At 46.8% G+C, this 24,933-nt stretch overlaps 1 protein-coding gene across 1 annotated transcript in view; it reads left to right on the top strand.

Moving 5' to 3' along the window:
* The window catches only part of TLN2 (talin 2), a 176,561-nt gene that overhangs the window by 97,435 nt on the left and 54,193 nt on the right, over positions 1 to 24,933 (top strand). Inside the window, exons 35-41 of the mRNA XM_012645035.1 lie at positions 5,219 to 5,359; positions 5,823 to 6,004; positions 7,447 to 7,579; positions 10,206 to 10,307; positions 14,492 to 14,662; positions 19,482 to 19,628; positions 23,538 to 23,639. Coding sequence (XP_012500489.1) covers positions 5,219 to 5,359; positions 5,823 to 6,004; positions 7,447 to 7,579; positions 10,206 to 10,307; positions 14,492 to 14,662; positions 19,482 to 19,628; positions 23,538 to 23,639 — 978 coding nt within the window. The remainder of the gene's footprint in view (positions 1 to 5,218; positions 5,360 to 5,822; positions 6,005 to 7,446; positions 7,580 to 10,205; positions 10,308 to 14,491; positions 14,663 to 19,481; positions 19,629 to 23,537; positions 23,640 to 24,933) is intronic.

Raw genomic sequence — 24,933 nt, 5'->3', positions numbered from 1 at the left:
CCATGGGCGTAGGTGGGGCAGGGCTCACCTGCAAGGAGGAAATGGAAGTAGCCCGGCTGTCACGCTTGTAGGTGAGTGCTGAGGCCACAAACACAGTCTGCCCTCGGCTGGGACCTAGCAGGCAGCAGGCAGCTGAGCTTGTGGGAAAACAGCCACAGCCTGGACAACAGACCACAGACAAAAACCCCAGCATCGTCCCCCCTCCCCCGATCCCCAGCCTTCAAAGGAGCCTTGTCATGGGAGGCGAGATACCAGTTCTGCACAAACACGCTGAAGGGAAAAGCACTGGAAGTGTTAATGCTTTTTATTTAAGGGTTTTCAGATTCGTTCAGGTAGGAGGGTTTGCTGAGTTGCTGGGACAAGTCCTATAGTAACGGTTCCCAGTTCTGACCAGAGGATAGGACACTACACACGTCGTTTTCCTTTCGCTGCAGTCTGCAGGGTGAGCCAAGAGGAGGCAAAAGGGGGGGACATCAGCCCAGCAGCAGTCGGAAGCTGGCTGAGAGCACGGGGCACTTAACCCCAGTCAGCAATTTCTTAGCTGTTTAAACAAAGAATCCATTAAAAAGTGAACAAACAGGAAAAAACCCTGTCTGTCTGAAGGCAATAATAAGCTAGGTTGAAAATGAATAAGTAAATCACAGCCAGTTCCCATATGCCATCCTAGGGGCAGCTCACCTTAGTTGCCATCATTGTTTGTGGCATTAGCAATTAAGAAAGCCTGCATTTTTAAACGTTTATTTTATGCTTTGTATATATTACTCGTTCAGTCCACACAAACACCCTGTGCTTATCCCCATTTTTCAGATGGGAAACAGGCACAAAGAGGTTAAGTAACTTTCCCAAGGTAAACCAGCCAGTATGTGGTGGGTCCGAATTCAAACCCTGGCCCCAGGGCCCTTGAGCTCCTGGGCTCAGCCCTGGCGTGCTGTTCAGCTCTTTGGGACGGAGAGACTAATCCATCACTGCAGGCTGGGAAGAAAGACCTTGCTGTGTTTGCAGGGCTTGTGTGTAAGCGTGGGGGAGGTGGGGACGGAAAAAGCAATATAGTTGACAGCAGCGACATCGTTGTTGGTTGCTGCATAATTAACTTATCTCAGTTAAAGTCGATCTTTTTCTGATCGTTAGAAAACAGATTATATTTAGATGGCCCAAGAGAGGAAAAAAGGAAAGAACTCTTTATTCTATAGAGATTCCTGGAGCCCTTTCTTTTTCTGCCTCCTCCTTGGTTTTAAATCCTGACCTATCTCTCTATAAAGCATCTCTGTTAAGATCTTATGTTCTTTTCAGATTCTCGTCACAGTGTCAAACCCTCTTTGCAATTCCCTGCAGCAAATGAGCTCTTGTGATGGCCTAAAAGATAGGCGGAGACATCAGAGGAGCGACGGAGGGGGGTTGTAATATGGAAGAGATAAAGGCCTCTGTCTCCGGGTGCACCCTGGGAACAGCAGCAGTGCAAGAGGAACAGACATGAACATATTGCCCCTCCGCACTCTGTTTTTCAATTCCCAGTGTGTGGCAGAGTTTGCCGGGAGCCATGAGCTGTGTTTTTAATTTACTAACAGGAAGATGGTAAAGGTCATTTCACTGTAACACATGGTACTAGACACTGAGTAGATTTCCTGTTTGAAGGGAGAGTTAAGTATTCTGTCAAACAGAAAAACAAATGAATATTTAATTGTTTAAGACAGCTGCCCTCATGACTGCATTTTGCTCTAAATTTTATGCTTCTTAGTGCTGTTTTTTTTTTCTTTTAACCATGAGAATGTGCCCAAGCATAAATCCCAGCAGCCACACCCTTGCAGTCCAAAGAAGGGAGGGGAGTATCTCTGCTGGCCTATCAGCACCCGTGGAGAGAGTGTGCATCCCAGGGTCTTAGATCGCCACTGATGGCATTCTTTAAGCACGGCTGTGCAAGAGTCCATCCATACTGCCTGCCAGCCGCTGCTCAGTGTACCGGGCAGGGTAGAAGGGCACCCGCCCCTAACCCTGGCTGCGGGCACCATTGCCTGCTTTTCTCTCTTCACCCAGCTCGTTACCTAGTCTTGAATCAGATGTGTGGAATGGAATGTTATTTTAAATGTGCAGCCACTCAGGTTTGGGTGCCAAGTAGAAATTATGCAACACCAGCATTTGTTTTTCTGAGAAGTTGAAGTTTGGCCTTGCCCCTCGCGGCGGAGTTAAAGCTCAGGGTTTTGCAATTAAGCACTTCCAGTGTGTACCACAGACACCCTATCCAGCTCTCTTTAATCGAGTTTGACTTGGCCGTAAGTATGTTTTCTTGGTCATCCTTATGTTTGGGTTGGTAAAGTAAGGTTTCTTCAGAAGGAAAAGGAAAAAGACTCTTGGGCTTCTTACTACCTTAATCATGTCACCTTTGTCTAAGGTTGGTGGGCAAGAAGGGAGCTGGGAGTCTTGGGTTCTGGTTTGAGGTGTGCCAGTAAGTGGCAAGGCAACTTCGGCTCATGTCACTTTCTGGGTGCTGGCTTTATTGTCTGGAAAATTGGGGGTTTAGGATTGAATTATCTGTAGGGTCCCTTCTAACCCCCTGAGTCCCTGAGTCTTTAATTTTGTGCATACACAGAAATTGTTTCTCCCAGATCTCTGTGAGATTTTGCTAAAGGAGAACACTCGGAGGAGCTGAGCAGGGATTAGAGTTGCCCTTGTCTTGAGGGGTGTAGACCTGTGGCTAGATAAATTTAACCTCCCATCATTATGGCTGGTATCCTAGAACTTACATGGCATGGAAACTCTCATGCCTGCCTAAAATCCCACCACTGGGCAGCTTCGAGTATTCAGTTGACTTGAGTGGCTCAGCTGCTCCCAGAGGAAGCAGAATTCAGAAGTGAAACAGTACCTGCACAAACCATGCTTTCTGATGCCAAATGCCTTTTTTGGAGGAAATAACTTTTCCTTTTTTGAGAATGGAAAATGTGATTGATGGAGTTTGCCACTCTAGCAGTCCTTGTTGTTCAAGGCCCTGTCCTGTGAATGGCAGTGGGCTCCGTGATATCTGATTTTCAGGCCTGTGCTCAAAAAAAAAAAAAAAAACCAAACAAAACCCTTTCTTCATCCTAAGGGTGCAGTCCGTGGGAGAAACTGCACCATCAGAAAGCCATTCCTGGAGGTTTACCTGGAGTAGTCATCTTTTCAGTTTCAATAGATTCACCTGAGGGCTGGTGGCTCGATCAGATGCCCTTTTTCCTAGTAGACTGAGAGGTCTGTAGGAGCAGAAAGGGGAAGGGAAGAGTGCGGAGAGGTAAGAAGCAGGAAAGGTGAGCAGCACCGAGAGAAGGCTCAGCATCTCCCCTTGAGCTCGAAGCCCCATCTGCCTAGCCAGAGGGGTGCGATCAGAAGAGGCCACACGGCTGGTGGGGCTGGGGCCCGAATTCCTTTCGCTCCAAAGTCCACTCTTAAAAGCAGCTTGCTCTGCTCGTTTGCCTGTGCTGGGGCCACTTGCGTGAGGCTCTGCAAGGCGGCGCCCACCCCACCTCCCACTGGTGTTCCCAGATCGCTCTGAAGTCCAGTGGATCCTCCCTCCAGCAGTCAGCAATGTTAACGATGCGGCAAGACCAGAGTGCCAAGACTTCACTTCCCAATTGCCCGCGGTATAAATCAGCGTTTCCCGCGGTATAAATCAGCGTTTCCCAAGTGCGTTAAGTGGCAGTTAGAAATGCGGCCGTGTGTGTGAGCAAGAAGTAGCAGTGTGCGGGTTTCCTTTGGATCTGGGAGAAGCGCAGGATGGAGAGGTGAGGGCAGGGTCAGTGCCTGTCTGGTGGGGGAAGGGCACGTGCCAAGGCGAGCCAGGCACTATATTAGTGAGTAAATTAGCCGGGCCTGTGGGAATTCCTCTGACAATATTAGCATTGTGGATGTGTAATTATTGTCCCAGGCTGCCAAGGCTTGATTGGTATGCAGTCGTTATTCAGAAATTGCCTTCAAACTGACGGTGCCTGCCGCCTCTTGCCTTCCTGAAAAACAGAAATTCTCCCATCTCAGATGTGGTTTGTTTTGTAATGCCAGGGCCCCTGTTTTTTTCCCTAATTATCTAAATTGGCTTTATATATTGCTCATAAAGGTTAAATTAAAAGTTTAATTGATGATTTAACAAGGAAGTTTACATTCTTCTGCAAACATAACTGCATTCTCAAATGTAGCCTGCCCCGGGGAGGCAGGAGTACTGTCGCAGGGTCTCAGGCTGTGGGTTCTACCAGTCCTGTTCTTGAGGAGGTGCAGTCCAGGGTGGGGGAACTTCGAATCCAAGTGTTAACCTTTTGTGAGGCAGCCTGGCCTGGGTCACAGGCCACATTCCTGTATTCTCTTCCATCCGGGCCATTAATCAGCAGTGGGACTGATCATGCAATGCCATTGTGTTACTTGCTACTAACTTTTTAAAAATTAGGAAGCATAAGATACATAGAGAGAAAAACACACATCATGGGTAGAGCCCAGTGAATTTTCTGAAGCTGCACACACCTGGGTAACTACAGCCAGATCAAGAAACAGAACGTCATCAGCACCCAGAACCACCCCCACGAACTCCCCTCCAACTCCTGGCTTTGTACTTTGCACAAATGGAATTGTACCATAGGTACCCTTTTTCTGTCTGGCGCCTTTAATTAAGTATGCATTACATTTGTGAGATTCGTCCACACGGTCGGGGGTAGCTCTAGTGCCAGCTTGTTCCTTCCCGTTGGATTCCGTTGTGTTCGTTCACAAACGGCGTTATGCCAGCTCTACCCCCATCAGTCAGCCAGGAACACCCAGGTGAGACTTAGCAAAAGTTACGAGTGCTGCACAATTTAAAGTATTTTTATCTTTTGGGAGGGAATAGACTTAATCCCAGTGAAAACAGAGAAGAAGAACCCAAGAATCAGAGTCTCAAAAGCAGGGAAGAAAGCAGTTCAGCCGCCAGGTCTGGCGCAGTGGCTCACGGGGAGTGAGGAGCAGGGCACCGTTTGAACCTGTGTCTCCACTTCGTGCGCGTGGAGAGTTGACTGGCTGTGAGGTCAGCTGTCCTGTGAGCTACACGTGCAGCTTCTTACAACTGCTAACTGGGCCCTCTGCTTGGTCGCAGGAGTCTCTCCAGTCAGTCCTTTCTTGCTGTTTGAGAAGTCACCAAACATTGCCAGCATTCCCATCGAACCGCCTCCTTCCACTAGGCACTGCGTGCTGCTCCCACTGCGTGGGGTAAGAGCTCCGTGTTTTCTCCCCCCAGGCCCTGGATGGGGATTTCTCCGAAGACAACCGCAATAAGTGTCGCATCGCCACTGCGCCCCTGATCGAAGCTGTGGAGAACCTGACGGCGTTCGCATCCAACCCTGAGTTTGTCAGCATCCCCGCCCAGATCAGCTCCGAGGTGGGGAGATGTTGCAGCAAGGATAATACTCGGGTCTCTGGTTGATTTTGTGTGGCACTGAATGAGTGCGAATAGGTCAAACTCCAGAATGTCAATATGTAGGGTACTGTTGCTGTCGTCGATGACGTTACATGCACTGAGTTAATGAAATTCAGTGACTACACAGCTCTTGAGAGATACTATCTTAGCCTTATATGTGGAGGGCAATCTGTTTGCATGGGTTTGAGGCTGATTCTTTCTTGGGCTGTGTCACACTCAAAAAATGCTATTTAAGGAGCAGACATGGGACTCAGTTTCCCACTGAGGCTGGCCTGTGTGAGCCAATCTCCCTCGTTCCCTGTCCTCCATGTCTCCTTCCAAGGGCAGAGGTGGTGACGTGGTAAAGAACAGGACCTGCCAGGGCCCAGCTTATTCACTGCCATCTGCACACCCTGACCTCGATGCCTCTGCTGCTTGGTCTCAGGGCTCCCAGGCACAGGAACCGATCCTGGTCTCGGCCAAGACCATGCTGGAGAGCTCGTCATACCTCATTCGCACTGCACGCTCTCTGGCCATCAACCCCAAAGACCCGCCCACCTGGTCCGTGCTGGCCGGACATTCCCACACCGTGTCCGACTCCATCAAGGGTCTCATCACGTCTATCAGGTCAGTCTCCCACCTGGAGCAGGTACCAGCCTGCATCCAAGCAGGGCAGGAGGGGGACCAGCCCACCAGGGTTTTTACTTAATAGCAATATTGTTGATCTTTCTCATCTGTTTGTTTGTCTCTTCAGGACCAGTATCACCTGTCACAACAATAATAGCTAACTTAAGTACTAACTATATGCCAGACATAGTTTTAAGCATTTTACCTGTATTTCCTTATTTGATCGTCACAACTGTCTTGTAAAGTAGATACTGCCATTGCATCCATTGCACTGATGAAAAAACATAGGCAGAAAGGATTTAGGTAACATTCCCAAGGTCACCGCCAGGCACAGTGGCTCTAGTCCCAGTCTTTCTGATCATTGTCTGTACCTAGGAGCTTAGGTAGAGAGCACCATCGTTTATTTAGCAGGATTTAGGATGACCTTTAGTTTGCTAATAAGGCATAATATTCTAGGGCCCACAGTAACTCTGGGCGTCTCTGATCTCCTTAGTGATAGTAGGAGCCTGAGAAAACATCCCCTGAGTAGATAATGACATTTCTGAAGTTAACCAAAGTTAATACCCCACAGTATGAAACGCATCTCTTTCCTTAGTTAGATCTTGCCTCCCAGTTGCTTCTGAAGCTCAAAACCACAGTTAACTTTCTTCCATAATGCCCTGCAAGGAAAAACCCACCATGTATCTTAACTCCTACTGTAGCCCAGGACTCTGTGAGTAGTATGCAGTATAGAAAACACGGAATGTTTATGCTGGAAATAGTGCTGACCTTTTTTTAAAACTAGTCCCATGTTTAAGCTAGTGAATGGAGAACCCCAGTCCAACTTGTTTCCTTTGCAGTTGCCTGGCATCAGCCTGAGATGGAGGGCAAGGCCACATCCTTTCTATCAGAAATAAGTAGAGGCCGGGCGCGGTGGCTCACGCCTGTAATCCTAGCTCTCTGGGAGGCCAAGGCGGGCGGATTGTTTGAGCTCAGGAGTTCAAAACCAGCCTGAGCAAGAGCGAGACCCCGTCTCTACTAAAATTAGAAAGAAATTAATTGGACAGCTAAAAATATGTAGAAAAAATTAGCTGGGCATGGTGGCGCATGCCTGTAGTCCCAGCTACTCGGGAGGCTGAGGCAGGAGGATCGCTTGAGCCCAGGAGTTTGAGGTTGCTGTGAGCTAGGATGACACCACAGCACTCTAGCCTGGGCAACACAGTGAGACTCTGTCTCAAATGAAAAAAAAAAAAGAAATAAGTAGAGTGCTCTCGAGTGTTAAATTCAGAAGTGCATGGGATGTGCAGCAAGGCGTTGCCAGCCAAAGTCGGGGATACCTTCTTAAATGAGGTGATTGACTGGGTGAGGGGAGTGGACAGGGGCTCCTGGCCCACCAAGGCTGGGGCAGCTTGTTGGACCTGAGCCCCATGGAGCCTGTGTTCGACGTGCCCTGTCCCTTCCAGGGACAAGGCCCCTGGACAGAGGGAGTGTGACCACTCCATCGATGGCATCAACCGGTGCATCCGAGACATTGAGCAGGCATCGCTGGCCGCCGTCAGCCAGAGCCTGGCCACGCGGGATGACATCTCTGTGGAGGTGAGCCAGGGCTCTGGGGCCCACTCAGCAGCCCCTGGCAGTGTTGAGGGATCCCAGCATCAGGCTTTGCGGGTGGAGGGACTGGGGCCCAAGTGGTTCTGATGCTACAGTGTCACCATTAGACAACCTTCCCCGTGGAGCCACCCTGGGAACTTTTTGGAGAGAGGTACAGCCGAGTAGAGAAGGATGGCTTGGGGAAGGAGTACACACACTACTGGGGTGGAAAGATCAAATGTGGCTGAAATTTGGGGAAAAATTATCAATATCGTGTAATTTAGAGGTAAGGTGGGGTTACCGTATTTGTTTTTAACACATCAGTAGAGCAGACCTAGGCACGTGAGTTTTGAATGTTTCTCTGTTATATTTCATCCATGCAGTTTTTGGTTAATGGGCAAATTCAGCATTAAACTCTAATGCATTTGGTCCATTGAGAGATAAAGGATTCTGTCCTAACTTATTCAGTGTCTAGCATTCAAGGAAATTTGGCATTCTATTATTAATTTAAAGCCACTTTGCCTTCTCTTGCTGACTTTGCCAGAGTTTAAAAATAGAATTTTATGCTCTGTTCCTTTGGGATTTTTCTATTACCAAGGGCTCCTGATTCAGACTTCTTTCTCTATTGAGAGCACAGTGCCTGACACTCAGAGGTGTTTAAGAAATATGAGTGGTCTGTTCATTGAGGTTTACCTTCCTGCCACTGAATTCATGGACCGTGAGCTTTGAGCCCAGGGTCAGCATTGCTCATTTTTATAACTAGAGCTGTATCATTCCAGCTTCACCTCCCCTGTTTCCAAAAAAATAAAGGAATGTATTCTCGTCCGGTGTGGAATGCTAGAATTATTCTTTCTAACCTGCTATTAAAGTATATGCATACAGACACATGCAAGTAAGTGCACGGCTTGATGAATTTTCATGCCCTTTAATCAGCACCCAGATCAAGAAGCAAAGATGACTGGCACCTCCAAAGTGCCCTCTGCCTCCACACTTCCACCGTCCCACCCAAAGTATTCTCTCTTTCATGCTCACTAGGAAAAACATTCTTCCCCTTTAACTGCATATACTTCCTAGTGATACCATAGTTAATTTAATAAACTATCTATACTAAGACAACATTGCTGGAAGATTCTTATATTCATGACTACAATCCCATTACAAATGTGAAGATAATAAGTAGTTAACCAAATAAAACCCTTGGACTTAGAAGTTTCTCTCCAACTGCCCCCATCTCTCTATCTCTATCTCTCTTTTTCCTTTTCTTTTCCAAGGTTTTGTTTTAAGTTTACATGTTAGGCTGCTCCTCTCATTGAAGAAACTGTCCAGGCCGGGCACGGTGGCTCACACCTGTAATCCTAGCACTATCGGAGGCTAAGGCGTGTGGATCGCTCAAGGTCAGGAGTTCGAGACCAGCCTGAGCAAGAGCGAGACCCCGTCTCTACTAAAAAATAGAAAGAAATGATCTGGACAACTAAAAATATATATATAGAAAAAATTAGCCGGGCATGGTGGCGCATGCCTGTAGTCCGAACTACTCGGGAGGCCGAGGCAGTAGTATTGCTTGAGCCCAGGAGTTTGAGGTTGCTGTGAGCAGGCTGACGCCATGGCACTCTGGCCCGGGCAACAGAGTGAGACTCTGTCTCAAAAAAAAAAGAAAGTGTCCAAAGCCCTCTAGCTCATAGGCAGCATTGTTCTGTAGGAGAGTAGAAAATTCTGGAGTCTCATTTCTGATGAGCAGGACATCACCACTTTTTCAGGAATCCCCTAATTGCGTGCTGGTGTGTGCAGACCTGTATCCCAGTGTTCTGATCTATGATCCCGAGTCTATCAAGCGAAGCTCCTGTGAATGGTCCTATAGAGGGATCTACTCTTTCCTGCCACTGGTTAATAATCTCCACCTTTGAATTCCCCAAGCCCTCACACTCCCAGAATCATCTAGATATCTTGCTCTGTCTCTTTACAGCATAATTCAGTTCTTTGGGGGTGGAGAGATGAAACCATCTCTCAAACCTGAGAAGAAACACCTTGAGGGTGCCATCTTTAGTGCTGCACACACACCGCCAAATACAGTGGACTCTTGAGTCTGAGCTGAGCTTAGTGGGCATCTCAGCATTTTGACAGTACACTGATTGGGAAGCAGTCCTGCTTTCAGAGAGCTAATTTCATTTTTACGTCACTCTCCCTCCTTAAGGGGTTATTACTTCTGAGAACACAGTGACCTGAATGTCCCCTCAGACCCCAGCATTAGCTGTCTCCATTTGGACAAAGCTGCCTTTCCTTCCTGGAAAGCCACGGCTGATCTGCATGTCCAGTAATCACACTGAATAACCCGAAGTAAAATTCCAGTAGCATCAGTTGTCAGGGTTGGCAGGTTGGTGGGAGAGAAGCCAGCAGGAAGAATGGCTCTCAGGCCTGCCTCTTTCGCAGGAGGAACCATAGAGGGGGTCCAGCCCAGGGGAGCCAAGGCGTCAACCACGGGGAAGGGCAGGGCAGGGAGCGGTGGGTTGATGGTGTGTACCCAGTGGCATTTTAATGTCTGTTTCATGTGGCCTCTCCCATCCTTCATATGGACCTTTCGAATGGGCTCTGTGGGGACTGTCATGGGATGAACTTGAGACTCTCTCTTTCTCAGGCCCTCCAGGAGCAGCTGACTTCAGTGGTCCAGGAAATCGGGCACCTTATTGATCCCATCGCCACCGCAGCTCGGGGAGAGGCGGCTCAGCTGGGACATAAGGTAACGCACCCCGAGTGGACCCTGCTGAGGGCACACATGTGTCCATGAAAGAGAAGATATTTTATTGACTTGGTTGTTATTGTTCCCAAAGCCTGTGTGGCCAAGGATTGTGCCCAGGTCCAGTGCTGGTTGGAACTGCAGGAAATAGCACTGAACCTCCCTCTGGCCTCCTCTCCAGAAATGATTGCTTCAGGATCTATTTTCACCTAGAGTTGAGAAGAAAACCATAGTAAAATATTCTGGCTGTGGTCAGCCTTTAGCCAACTAGGCATGTACGGTCTCCAGTTGCTCTCGACCTTGGCTGAAATAAGCCAAAGACTGACGTTGACACTCCTAGCCTAAAGTTGGCCGTCTTTTGTCCCTGACGGGTTGGCCCCAGTCTGGTGTGTTTAGGGAGGTACGTTATTCTTCTGTGGTTTTTAATACAGTGGCTCTTCATACGTGTGATGAGGCAAAGCACAACCAAACCCTCCCTAGGTGATCGCTCCAGGGAATCATTCAACCGGGGGTTCCTAGCAACATTGTTTTAAATGCTGAGTGATGTTTTGCCTGTTTGGGGTTCACTTTGCAAATCCTAAAAGGAGAATCGGCTTGTCATGCAGCCTGTGCCTCAGCAAGGAAAGGCCAGAAATTGAGTTTCTAACAACCTTGGGGTTTCCCAGCATTTTATCAGTGCAGCTATCAGTACTGATGTGCATATGAAGAGATGCTGTAGCCAAAATCTTCTCTGTAGGCATTGATTTTAGAAAATCAATATTCTTTTTTCGAATTATGGAGTCGCTTAAGGGCCTACTGACCTTTCCACTGCTTCTGAGGAGGGGTTTTTCAGCTCTAAAATAGCCAGTGTCTCTGCCTTTTCAAGTGTACCAAATGTCATTTTTTAGCTGGGTCTCTTTATATAGTAATTAGAAAAGGGCTTGTCCACGTGTGTGAAGAGGTTTGAGGAGCAGAGGGTGGCATAGAGGCTGGGGCCACTGCCTGTGTGCCCATTTCAGGGAAACCAAGTTTAGCAGAGAAGCTGGACGTTGTTTCAACAATTGCTTTGGATTCCATTAGAAATTTTGTAAGGAAATATTTCTGGACATCTTTGGAGGGCAATATCGTCTCTGCAGATACTGTATTAGTGTAGAAGATTAATTCCTATGTTTGTGGTTAGCATCAAAAGAAACATATTTATGTCACTTGACTTATAAATTTCCTCTAAGCCCTTTGGCTGAATTGGTCTCTTTCTAGAGGAGAGTTTTGGACACAGGCAGCCTGTGGCTCTCTCCAGAGGCACCTGGGGCTGAGAGTTAATGGCCACGTGTTTGCACTGCTTCCTTCCAGTGTTCAGGGGGTTCCTGGGAGTGATAAGAAATGCAAGTTCTCAGACCCCAACTATACTCATTTTCTGTGGCTTAACACAACAGAAATTTATTCTCTCACAGTTTCTCAGTTTTGGAGGCCAGAAGTCCAAAATCAAGGTGCTGGTGGGGCCGTGCTCCCTCCGGAGGCTGGAGAGCGATTCTCCAGAGAATCTATTCCTTGCCTCTGACATCTTGTTTATTCCTGGCGCTCCATGACTAGCACACCAGTCTCTGCCTCCATGATCACATTGCACGTCTCCCATCTCTGATGTGGACACTTACCATTGGATTTAAAGCACATTCAGGTAATCCAGGATGATCTCATTTCAAGATCTTTAACTTGAATATATCTGAAAATACCCTTTTCCCAGTGAGATCACATTGCCAGGTTCCAGAGATGTGGATACGGACATATCTCCTGAGGGGCCAACATTCAACCCACTGTGCTGCCCTCACCCAAGAGAATGAGCATCATATACCAGATACTCAAAATTCTGTGCTATTTGAAATTATATGCTAACCCAAGGGAGGATGTTTCATGTTCTGTCATGTCTCTCAGAAGCAAAAGATATTAAAAGTCCTTTGCTAAGCTCCCTAAATTCAGGCAAAATCACAGCCCTTCGAAAACCTTTGCCTATGACATACGGAATAACAATACCTAGCATTTATTGTTTTCTTACTATGTGGCAGTTATTATGATAGGTTCTTTCTGCACATTAATTGAATCCTCCTAACAGTCCTGATGAGCTTCGTTCTATTATTCATCCCCATTTTACAGATGAGGAAACTGAAGTTTAGTAATAGGAAGCAATGTGCTGAAGATTTCTAAATAAGGAATTGTTGGGAGATTCCAACCCACTGGCTCTGAAGCTGGAGCTGAATGCCTTCGTCACCCAGCCACACTGCCTCCACAGGGAAGTCAGGCTCTAGTTAGGTTATTACATTTAATTATTCTCAGCACACAGCAGCCCTTGACATTTGACAGTTGCAATGATGAAGTTTAAGTTTAAAATGATAAAATGAGTCTAGAAAACATGTAAGGTTCTAATGCATTAGACATTTCGACTCCTTCTTTAGTGCATAAAGATCCCATCCCAAGCCCTGGCCCCTGACAGCCCATCAGGGCCCCACTCCCTTTGGTAAACACCAGTGCCCTTCCTGGGGAAGAGGATAAAATCAAAAACAAAGTGTGAGGCCGCTGCCTGTGGTCGTGCAGGCTGGGTCCTACACAAGGGTGTGTGGCCGAAGCGGGGAGCAGGGGCTGAAATCCAGCCTGTGCTCTGCTCGCCGAGCCCTGTGCCCTGGTGTTGGTCAGGTCTGCCCCAGGACCCCTTTAAAATTCACACAAAAGCGCCCTAAGGGCCAGCAACAGCCCTGCTCACGTGCTTTGAAACCGATCTGTAACATAGCTGCCTGGTGAGGATAACAGAGTGAAAGTGTGTTTATTGCTAGCTAACAATCTTGTCTCACTATTAGTTCTAATGAAGTTTTCTTTTTTGGACACCCCCTCAGCTTGCTGCAGCCACTACCACCCTCATGATCCGCTGCCCCTTGCTTTGCCTCTGGCCTGGTGACTGCTCCTGGGAAGTGGCCTTCCTGCCTGTGTCCCAGCAACACTCACTCTTCTCCCACGTGACGGGAAGACACGTTAAGGGAGTTGCTGGCTGAAAGCACAGACTTAAACACCCTTGATGGAAATCCTTTAGCCATTAGTCGTTGCCAGACAGAACGAGGAGTTGAACGGAGAAGTGTGATTCACACTGTGGTGTTTTATCTGAATGGAGGTAGATTCTGGTATCTGAAGGGAATGCAGCAAAATGTTAAAATCTGATATTCTGCATGCTAGGTAGAGTGCTGTATTGCCATCAGGCTTTATTTTAAATGCTTACCAAGCAACAAACAAATACCAAATGATGAACTTCTGAAGTGCAATGTTACAATAGCAGCAGAACTGGAATTTAGTGGAAAGTATCAGAGCATGGCAGCCAAGAGCCGGCTGTGGGGTCGGATGCCTGGTTCCTGTCTCCTCCCAGCTGCGTGAGAGGAGCATGCAGCTCAGCCCATCTAGGCCTCAGTTTCTTCATTTGTGTCTGCCTCTTAAAATTGTTGTGGATACTAAGCGAGGAGCTGTATGTTAAACATTTATCAGGGAGCCCAGCATAGGGGACACACCAAGTATTTGTGACATGTGGCCCCACAGTGCCCAGCTGGTGAGCCTTGGTGAGCTTGTGTGTGTGTATGGGATTGTCCTCCTGGACCCAGGCCTGCGCCAGGGCAGTGGTTAGCTGTCATGATAAGCTTTTTTGTTCTCCCAGGGTGGGCTAATCATAAACAGAACATCTAGGCTGATGTGAACTCATTTGTGCTTTTATTCCACATCCAAGGCTTGGTCCAAATGCTTGGGGCAGAAGGCAATTGAACTGGCTTCCGGAAAAGCTCGGGAAGGTTCCTTTCATCTCAGCCTTCTTTTCTCGGCTCCCCTGCTGTCCTCTCCCTCTTCACTCCCCCTTCCTTCTCAGTGTGTAAGACGTCCATGGTTCTTTAAAAAGTCCTTTATTTGTAACGATTAATGATTTGTAAAGTTGAATCCAATTCTCTTATCTAACCCTGGATCTCGGAATGGGTTTCTTAGCACTTCTGCCATATTCTGAGAAGAGACAAAGAATTCCCCAGAGGAAGTAAAAACCAGGCAAGAGTTCATCAATTAGCGAGTACTTTCAGCAGTCAATTGTAGCAGATCTGCCCAGCCCTGCTCCCAGCCCCTCCCTACTATGGTGCCCCTGAAGGAGACACATGTGCTTACGTCATACATCTGTGGCCTTTTTTTTTCCTTGAAAGGTGACACAACTGGCAAGCTACTTTGAGCCCTTGATCTTAGCCGCGGTTGGCGTGGCCTCCAAGATCCTTGACCATCAGCAGCAGATGACTGTGCTGGACCAGACCAAGACGCTCGCAGAGTCTGCATTACAGATGCTGTATGCAGCCAAAGAAGGTGGAGGAAACCCCAAGGTACGGTCCAGGATATCGGGGACTCACTTAGGACCCCCAAGAAGCCCTCATGCATTCCTGGTGTATTCTGTCCCTCCAAGAAAGAACACCTCCCGTTCTCACCGGTGGCATTTGAGTTCCCGCTCTAAGGTGGCCTTCCCAGGGACCTTTAGGGGGAAAACCAAGAAATATGTATAATTAAGGCTTATGTGTAAGTTCTCTTTTCCTTGACAGAATGTGTAAGCAAGTGCCTTTGGGAGAGAACAATGTGTGGTGTAATTATTACAGGAATAAAAACTAAAATACCTGCTGAATACCTGCTCAGTGCCGACACCCAGCTTGCACAAAGGAAAGCTCTGTTGTTTTCCAGTGAATACCATTTCTGTTCCTAGGACTTAAGAAGAGACTAGTTTAATATGAAAATCTCCCTTACCAATTTGCAAGAGGAAGATTTCTTCAGCCTGTTGTGTCACCCAGCTGCTTTAAGTGGCCAAAGATGAAGACAGCCTGTTACGGGTGACCTTGTACCACATTTTGCTTTGAGCTTGGGAACTTAGGAAGACGAAACAGCATATGCAAAGGCACAGATAGAGTTATAAAACGATTGTGATGTCTTCAGATAGTAGTGAACAGTCTGATGTGTCTGGAACATGCAGAATATGGGGACAGCCAGACAGGAGGATAGACTGAATTCTTTCATGACAGCTCTTCTCTTCCATGCTGAGCAGTCTGGTCTTTATTGTAAGTAGTGGGGAACCATTTCTGGTCTTGAAACAGGACAATGACACAACTCATCTATATTTTAGAAACATCATCTAACTGGTAGCGGCATGAATGATGTCTTGGACTTACATGTTCCATGTTCAGTTTTTCATTCATGTATCAGGCAATTATTAAGAGCTTTATTCTGGAGGTGCTAAAATATTAAGAGCCAGCCACTGCCCTCAAGTTGTGCAGGGTCTTTTGAAAAAGTAAGTCTAGTTGCTGAAGAGGTGAAGTAGCACACGAAGAACAAAGACTGCCGTTTTGACTGTGCTAGATTAACAGCAGGTGCCCTGAAGTCGGGCCGGTCCCCTCTGCACCTGCCCAAGCAAGAGGAGCCAGAACTCACCCTCTGACTCAGTTCCGGCTGTCCTTTCCCCAGGCTACTTACTGCTGCGAGTCCCCACTCCTACCTGAGAGGGTGTCAGTGCCAGTAGGATAATTTGAAGTAGGAGTTTTCTGGACTTTAAGATGTTAGCATACCTGCTTGGACTGCAAGTTCAGAGCTCCTCATGGAATTTTATTTTATCCCGAGGAACCTTATGGCTGGGAACATACGTAGCTAGTAGGCTTTATAATAACAGCCTCTGCTTGGAAATGGTGTCTGGAATATTTTTCTACCAGTGTGAAGTAGTTTTCAGTGAATGACCAGATGCCCTGGAGGATGAAGCAAGACAGGACAGTGAAGGCAAGGCAGGTGACCACTTGTGTCCCTCACTGATCTCAGTCGGCCTGCTCTCTGTCTGCAAACCCTGCAGGTTTGTCCCAAAGGACGCCTGGGATGCTGCAAATGTGCTTTTTCGGACCCTTTCCTGGGAGGCTGATGCACAGACTTAATCAACTTGGACGTTATTCTTTGGGAAGATATTTACTAGGTTTTATGTGCTACATGTTAGGTGTTTTATAGTCCTGTTTGCAGAGGAAATAGAGTTAAAGTGTTGTTAAATAGCTATGGGTAGCTTTGATTTGGTGAAAAATAGCACACGCTTTGGGGTCAGACATAATTGGATTCAAATCCTAGCTCTGCCTCTTGGTAGCAGATTACTTCATTTCTTTGTTTCCTTACCTATACAGTGAGGTTAATTATGAATCGCTCCCTAGGGGAGTTATAGATCAGATAATGTGCCTGAGGTTGTAGGTGTTTAAAAAACATAAAGGAGCAGCCCCAGAGCCTGGTGTTAATGAATTATACACTTACCAAGGCATTTGCTGTGTCGCTTCTCCTTACCCCATTGGGCTCCCTTCTACACTCACCCCTACCCCACCCAGTTCCCCTCTGCAGCATCCTTGATGGGCCCCTACAGCTTCTGCCTGTAACACTCCAGCAAAGACACAGCCCTATACACTGTTGGGACGTTCTCATTAGTTGTTTTCCCCTCTACTGAAGTTGAAATCTCCCCCACCCCCGTAGCCCTCTCCCATTTTCCATACTCCTGTGATGTCTGTGCCTGCCGTCCTGGACTTTGTAGTTGAAGCATTGTAATAAAGAAAGAAGGCTCTCTTGGAAGCTGACTTCAGACGTGTGTCCCAAATAGAACAGAACCTGATTTTTCTCCTGTGTCGTATAACAAGAAGCAGTAACAAGGAACCCCTCCAGCATCTAAAATAACAACCTCATGGTGGGGCCTACTGCCTCCATTTACTAGATTGCTCGGTCGTTTAAACGTGCCTTAATTGAGGTCCAGCTCTGTCTTTCGGTGTCTGAAACTATTGAGGGCAGCTCGCAGGCATGTATGGTTTGAGACTTGGCTGTCTAGTAAAGATGAGACTTGCCTTTGGAGTTCAGAGGGAAAGGCCCGAGATGAGGCCTGGAATAATTGGAGGAGGCTTCACAGAAGAGGGAGACTCTGAGCTGACCCTCTAAAGATCTGTAAAACTGAAACGTGAGGAGTAAAGGAGAGCAGCTTCTGGAGAGTTCATCAGCGCTTGCACAGGGGAAGGTAATTCAATCCTGGGATACCCGAGAGCAAGGGTATGTTTTTGTATGTTTTGGTGACCTGGTACAGGGCAAGTGTCCTTTAAATTTTTCTAAGGAGTTCAAAGAACAGTTTTGTGATTTACTGCTGCCACCCCCAAAATTTGCGTCTGACACCTTCCTAAGCCGACATGAGGGAGCAGATCCGTGTCACGCAGTGTTCACCTGTCCCCTAAAACATGTGCTTAGTTTTAATACGAATGTGCAGAATTGCTGGCGTTTTTGTGTCTCCAGCAGTCATCTCATTCTAACGGAGACTTAGAGAAATACACACCTTCTATGTAAATGAGAACGTATGAGGTGCTCTTTCTGGAGGGTATCTACAGGAGATACCACCCTTCAGACTTATATTGTCAAAGCAGTCTGCACAATTTGTGTTTTACCCTCTCTGTGCCACGAAATCAGCTATCAACCTAAATTACCAGTTTACTGTGTTCATCCCAAAGAGAGAGGTCTGTGCATCCTGACACAGGTGCCTCAGGGATAACCATCTATGATGAACATATGTCACATCCCATCAGATGTCACATTTGAAGACCCTCTTGCTTCCCATGGCTTTTCAACTCGGACAAGGCCAATTGCTGTGGCTCTCATAGTCTCTTTTTGGAAGTCTCCTCTTTTATGTAGAAAATGACTCAAAAGACTTATCGTCTCCCACTGGCTCCCTGACCTTCTCATCCACCCAGGTGAAGATGCAGCGTCTTGGGCCTTTTAGAAGGGTCGTCTCCCCCTGAGGTGGGTCAGAGGAACCACAGCCACTGTGTGGGTAGACCTGGGTGCAGTGCTTAATTCTGCCACTAACTACCTGGCATGAGGGTGAGGGCCCAGCCCCCTACTAGACTGCCTTTATTATCAACAGTAAGGTGCCTGCACCCATATCATCTCATCAGAATTTCCCTGCATGGTGGTGTTAGGATTATTCCCATTTCACTTAGGAGGAAGCGAAGCCCAGGTCCACGTACCTAGTTGGCAGTAAAGCAGAATCGAGAGCCCAGGTTTGTCTGACCCAGCACCCTGGCTCTCCCCTTGCATCTTGCTGCCCCTTGAGATGTCTTTCAGAGAGCCCAGCAGTGCCCTGGTCTCATTCATTCATTCACCTAACCCCTGCTCCAAGGTGAGGTCTCAGGGATGCGTGAGTACTTGGGGTTTGGTCTGCAGGGCCTCTGCCCTTGGAGCACTTTGCTCATTCATTCTGCCGACCTCTTGGTGTTATAATTTGTGACATCGTTCCAAAGGCTGTTAGGCCTTCCACAGATTTATTTCTCTTGTATGTACCTGCATTTCCATAGTCCAATCTTATTTGTAAAAAAGGAATTACAATGTGTTAGGCAACTTTGAAGAGAAGTACGTATGTTATGAACACATTTTTCCTTTATATTTGTTTTTTTTATTAAATGTGTCAGCTTGTATTAATATATTCAGGAACCTGTAGCATTCTCTTTCTACCGTCCTGAACATAATAATGTATAAAATCAGACATAAGATGCTGTTTGATATTGCAGCTTTATTTTTCTTCTTTTTTTTTTTTTTTTTCGAGACAGAGTCTCACTTTGTTGCCCGGGCTAGAGTGAGTGCCGTGGCATCAGCCTAGCTCACAGCAACCTCAAACTCCTGGGCTGAAGTGATCCTACTGCCTCAGCCTCCCGAGTAGCTGGGACTACAGGCATGCACCACCATGCCCACCTAATTTTTTTCTATATATTTTTAGCTGTCCAATTAATTTCTTTCTATTTTTGGTGGAGATGGGGTCTCGCTCTTGCTCAGGCTGGCCTTGAACTCCTGAGCTCAAACAATCCGCCCACCTCGGCCTCCCAGAGTGCTAGGATTACAGGCATGAGCCACCGCACCCGGCTTATTTTTCTTCTTGATTGTAAAAAAGGGATCTTTTTAAATTTGACCTTCTGATTTTTGTTTTGCAAACAAATGGACAAACGTGAACAAGGAAAGGGAAGATGTAGAACAGAATACATTGCTGAGCTCCATGGTGAGGATATGGTTTTGTATTCCACTTTTTAAAACTGTTCTTAAAAGAAGTGAAGTATTCTTAAAAGACTGAGCATGGCTTTCTATGCTTAAGGAAACACTTCCCGATTCCCCCCTCAGGCGCAGCACACCCACGACGCCATCACAGAGGCTGCCCAGCTGATGAAGGAAGCGGTGGACGACATCATGGTGACACTGAACGAAGCTGCCAGCGAAGTGGGGCTGGTGGGGGGCATGGTGGATGCCATCGCAGAGGCCATGAGCAAGGTGGGCATGGGTCCCCGGCTCCCTCCTCGGCTCCGTCTCCCTCACACATGGGCCTCACGTGCTGTCCTCTAAGGAGCCAACTGACAGCCCTTTCTTTTCTTGAAAATTGTTCTGGTTCATGTCCAGATGTCCAATCACATGTCCAACGTATGATTCTTTATGATTAATGCATTACTTTTGTAAGCCAAGTGCACCTTTCCAACTTTACGTAAGGAAAGAAGGTATCATAGGTTTCCTCATTTATAAAATGGAAGTAATTATTTACCTCCCCTGTCTGCTTCATAGGATTGTTGTGGGGAATAAACTCCACAAGGAAATAATGAAGTGAGTCCCAAGTGCTGGTTTTTGGAATGGCTATTTTGGAATCCCAGGGAGCTTTCAAGAATGCAGATTCCTAGGCTCCAGCTACGCTGACTCGGGTGGAGTCTCTACATGGTGGAGTCTAGGAATCTGACTGTACTTTAAAAATCTCCCCCATGGTCCTGGTATCTAGCCAAGGGTAGAAACCACTGGAACGGTATGTGTAAAAGGCCTCAGTGAACTCATGTAGGCTGCAGATATAGAAGATAACATGAGTATCATTTTCTCATTTAGTGACCCATCGATTGAGTTGGGTCAGTAGGGAAATATGCCTGGAGACAGTTTCAACTCCGTATCTCCTGCTCTTCCCCCCGAGGAATCCTTCACTAGTCATGTCAGTTTGATATTCATTAGAATGAACAATTGTTCATCAACATCTAATTGCCATCCTGTGATAGCATAGCCAAGAATTTTAGGCATCATCTGTTGTTTTGAAATGTCCATTGTCAGATTGTGAATACATTAATGTGGTTATTCAGGATAATAAGCAGTCTTTAATTGCTAATTTAGAGAAGATTGGTTGTTCATATCTCCATAAAGAAATGATACCCTGAAACTATAATTAGAATAATTATCCTTAAACATTATGCAGTCATTGTCAGACTGATAAAGTAACAAGCCCAGGCTGGAACGCCGTGTCTCCCTTTAGAGACCCCAGGCTTGGCTTTGTCAAAGCATCTGCTAATTTTTTGCTGTGGGCTTCTCATGCTTCAAATATGGACAGTTTGGCAGAAAACGAGTGAAATTCCCCCCTTTCTCAAGGCCCTTGGATAAGTCTCATGACATCAGAACACTAGAGCTTTGAAAAGAAGCTACGTATCTACCAAGGACATTAAATAATGGAGCCCAAGGTTTCTTGGTGCAAATTAGAATTTCAAGCAATAATCTTTTTCTCTTCTTGGGAGACGGTATTTTTTAGAATCACTGTAATCGGGAAACAGTCTATGAATTCCTGGAAAATGAAAGTCAGATCCCAAAGTCTTTTTTGTGAAGGCCCCAAGCCTTAGGCACCGTGACGGGCTGCGGATGGGGCGAGTGGGTCCTGCTCCACCTGCTGTCAGTGGTGTAGCACCTGCTCTCTCAGCCAAAGGACACACTCAATTCTTTTGGAAGGGCTGGGCAATAAGTCTGGCATTACCTGATAGCAATAATTAGGAACTGCTGATGACATAAGCCCCAGAGGCCAGGAACAAAGGTTCCTCCCCACTCTTAGTTCCACAAAGTATACAATTGGGGTTTCATTGGTACCCCTAAACTCTTATCTACCCCGACCTGACATCCAGGATAGCCACACGACATCTCTTCCCCACGCCACTCTCCCTTTGCTTAGCCTATCACTGGGGACTTTGTAGTGAGTGATATTTCAGGTCCTTTGTGCCCCCACACGGTAAGACATTGGAAAGCTGGCATTTTCTCTCTCAGTTTCATTAATTTGGTTAAAGCACCTGTGATACTATTAGACTCTTCATCTGAAGTTCTCAAAGGCAGTGACTGGCAGAAAAATGAGTGTTCTCAAAGTTGATTCTAACTTGGATACAATTCATGACGCTTTGGGGGCTTCCGCTATGGAGGTTCTCTTTGGTATTCTTTTCCTGTATCTAAGCACTAGAAGGTTTGGGAACTAACAGGTGAATGTGAAGTAATCAGCTTTCTGGGTGACTTTGGACAAGTCATTCCAGGTCTCTGAACCTTGATTTCCTCATTCAGTGTGGTTAGTGGGATCTGTGGGATTTTAGGATGCAGTACCTTTTCTTTGTTTCTGTTTGGTTTTTTTCTTTCTTTCTGGCCAAGAAAAAGAATTAAACAAAATAAACAAAATATCTGCTATCTACAAAACTGCTCTTTTATATAAGAAAGGTCATATTAATAATAACATCAAAAAAAGTGAGCAGGCTATCTCTAATCTCAAAGGAAAGTTCTTTCAACTAAATAACGTTGAACTCCTAGAAAACTCACTGCTTTGTTCTTTTCCCATTGTCTTCAGACTGGTTAAAGGGTCTTCATGGTTGTCAGTGGTCACTAGCTAAGAGTTCTGAGCCGCCTCTAGCTCCCGCATCCTGGCATGTTTGCGTATCATGTGACAGCTCCTTGCACATGGCCCAACACTTAGGAGATGCTCAATTATTTTACAGCGAGTGAATGAGTGCGCAACTGCGTCCTCGTTTGACTAGCACGGTCCCCGTGCCGTGGTGGGGATGTTTGGCAGCATCTATCTGCCCGATAAGGAAAGCTAAAAAGTCCAGCCTGGAGTTTGTGTTGATAATAGTAGTTTGAAAATTACACCCCAGGCCGTGCAGCCACGTCACGCACAGCCTTCAGTCTCTCACTTGCAGTGTAGCTCACGTCTGTTCATCACATGTGTTAATAGCTCTTTTGAAGACTTTGTGTAACATTTTCCAAATTGACCTCTTGGCCTCCAGTCTCTTCCCTGATTCCAAATCATATGGCACAGGGCTACCAGGGAGATCTTCTTAAATATGTCACCACCTTCCCCGGATCCTAGCATTTCTTCATGATTTCAAGATTCTCGTAAAAATGGATCCAGCCTTGTTCCCCCATCACTCTCAACAACCCCCTTCTGTTCAGGTCAGACCAACCTCACAAGACTTGTTCTTCCTGTGCTCATTTCTGTTCACCTGTCTCCTCACCTGGGATATTATTCAGTAACCAATGGTGACAATAGCGATGATAGTGATGGGTGAAGATGCGTTGCATTTTTCTTCATCATAGTCATTATTGACATTATCATTATCTTCTTCATTTATCATGGTCATTATCTCCTCTTCCTTTATGTGGTTCTTGACCAGGTATAGTCTTCATTTTTACTACAACCATGTGATGCTTGGAGATTACCCATGAAGGACCCGAGACTCAGAGTCTAACCAGCTTGAGGCCCATTCACAAGCCCTGGAACCAGGTCTCGAATACGGGTCTTCTGAACCAATGTCTCCAACCCTTCGAGGGACACAGTCCTGCTTTCCCAACTCTTCCACTGCACAGTGATCTTGCCCTTCTCTCGGTTCCCGTTGCACTTTCAGTCAGGGGAGCAACAACTTACTCCTAGTGCTCCCACTTTCTTCTGCTCCCTGATTTAGATCGTAAGTAAGGGTTCCAAGGTGTAGATATCCGTGGACTAGACCCTTCCTAGGAAGGCGCCTCCTCTCCCACCTTGCCTTCCACCACTTTGCACTTCCCTAGAAGTGTCAGGCCCACCTCTGCCTCCACGTGCATGAATGCTGTTCCCTTTTCTTGGGACACCTTCCCGATGCGGCAGACTCCTCATCACCTGGTAAGACTTAGCTAAAACGTCATTCCTCTGGAAGGCCTCCCACTCCTCTCAGGCAAAGCTGGGGCCTCTCCTTGCTGGTGTGCACGTCCAAATGCTGACGTGCACCTCTGTCCATAATGCAGAAGTTGGGTAATTCTGTTAATTCTGGGCCAAAGAATCTCTGAGGGCCTCTCCGTTTTTCAAAGTTCCTAATTTGAATAAATATAGTCCACTTCAACAGGCTTCTTATGACCTTTGGGTTCTTTTCCTCTCCTCTGTAGCTGGATGAAGGCACCCCTCCAGAACCAAAGGGAACATTTGTCGACTATCAGACGACTGTGGTTAAATACTCCAAAGCCATTGCAGTGACAGCTCAGGAAATGGTAAGAGGAAAAAGAGCTGCCGTCTCCCCGGTTGGTTGCCCTCTCTGCACTGCCACCCCCAAGCCTTCACATCCAGAATCTGTGTTGGAGAGAGAGCTCAGTCCCTGTCCCTAGTCCCTCCAGGGCTCCAGCTTCTGTTCTTCCTCTGTGGTCTTTCTGGCTACCTGCAGTCTAGAAGCTTCAGTCTGCTGGAGCTCTCCTCTCACGAAAAAGCTGCAAGAGGAATGAAAGATGACTGAGACTTGGGCATGAGGACAGGAAAGCAAAGGAAGGAGAGAAAATGAGAGAACGGAGAAAATGAGAAGGAATTTGGAGTTAAGGAGAAAGGGGGAAAATCCTATGCACGTCTCAAAGGATTCGAGGTGTTTTTATAGGTTAAAATTACAGTACAAGAGAAGATATTTTGAGATAAAACAGAACAGGGATGAGATTGTCAGATGGAATCAAAGTGTAATACTTGGACAGTAAGATACTTCCAGTCTTTCGGGCAAAATGAAACAGCATGGTTATGTAAAAATGTTTTCCTGACAGTAGAAGGCATGTAACTTTGGAGGTATTTTTGTTTTCTAAAATGTAATGCAACCAGAGCTGTATTGTATGGAGCCTTAGATATAAATGAAATTGGGAGACAGTGAAGGCTGTCTTGTTATGTTGAGAAGTTGTACAAAAGATGACAAATGGTGTCCTCAAAGAATTAACAGGAGTATGCAGAAAAGGTTCCCGTCAACTCCTGAAGGCTTGGATGCCACAAGATAAGATTCCAGAAGATGCCTCTTTGATACTTGCCACGCAAGCCTGAGCTGTCAGATCAAGTGGCCCTCCTAGCTGGAGGGACCAGAGCGAGCCGCCACACGGCTCCTGTTCCATCAGGCCCAGGCGCCTCCCTGAATGGTTTTGTCATGTAATCGTGCGTCCACTAGAGGTTGAGCTTGGACCAGAAAGGCTTCCCTGGCTGCTGCATTCATTCGTGGAAATGCTGTGATGTGCCAGGCTTGTTGTTGTTTAAAAGAGTTCGGGCTGGGGAGGGAGGTGGGAATAGTGCCCATCTCAGTGTTTTGTGAGATGTCGGAGTTGAGCCCAAACTTGCCCTTCTCAGGGGAGCTCAGGGCACAGATCACAGGTCCAATCCTGCAGCCCTTTGGTGCCAATTCCTGATGAGCAGGGAGCCCAGCACAACAGCAGTGAAACGTTTTTGAGTGGCCTCGTGGTGTTTCTGAAACATCTCCTGGGCCAGGTTCTGGTCTGGCCTGTCTTGACCCTTGGTGTCCATGATCCTAAGGAGCCCAAGCTTGGG

This window comes from Propithecus coquereli, unplaced genomic scaffold (assembly GCF_000956105.1).
Source record: "Propithecus coquereli isolate 6110/MARCELLA unplaced genomic scaffold, Pcoq_1.0 Scaffold224, whole genome shotgun sequence".
NCBI classification, from domain to species: domain Eukaryota; kingdom Metazoa; phylum Chordata; class Mammalia; order Primates; family Indriidae; genus Propithecus; species Propithecus coquereli.
Note: the sequence above shows the minus strand (reverse complement) of the source record. Positions and strands in the feature narration are given on the sequence as shown.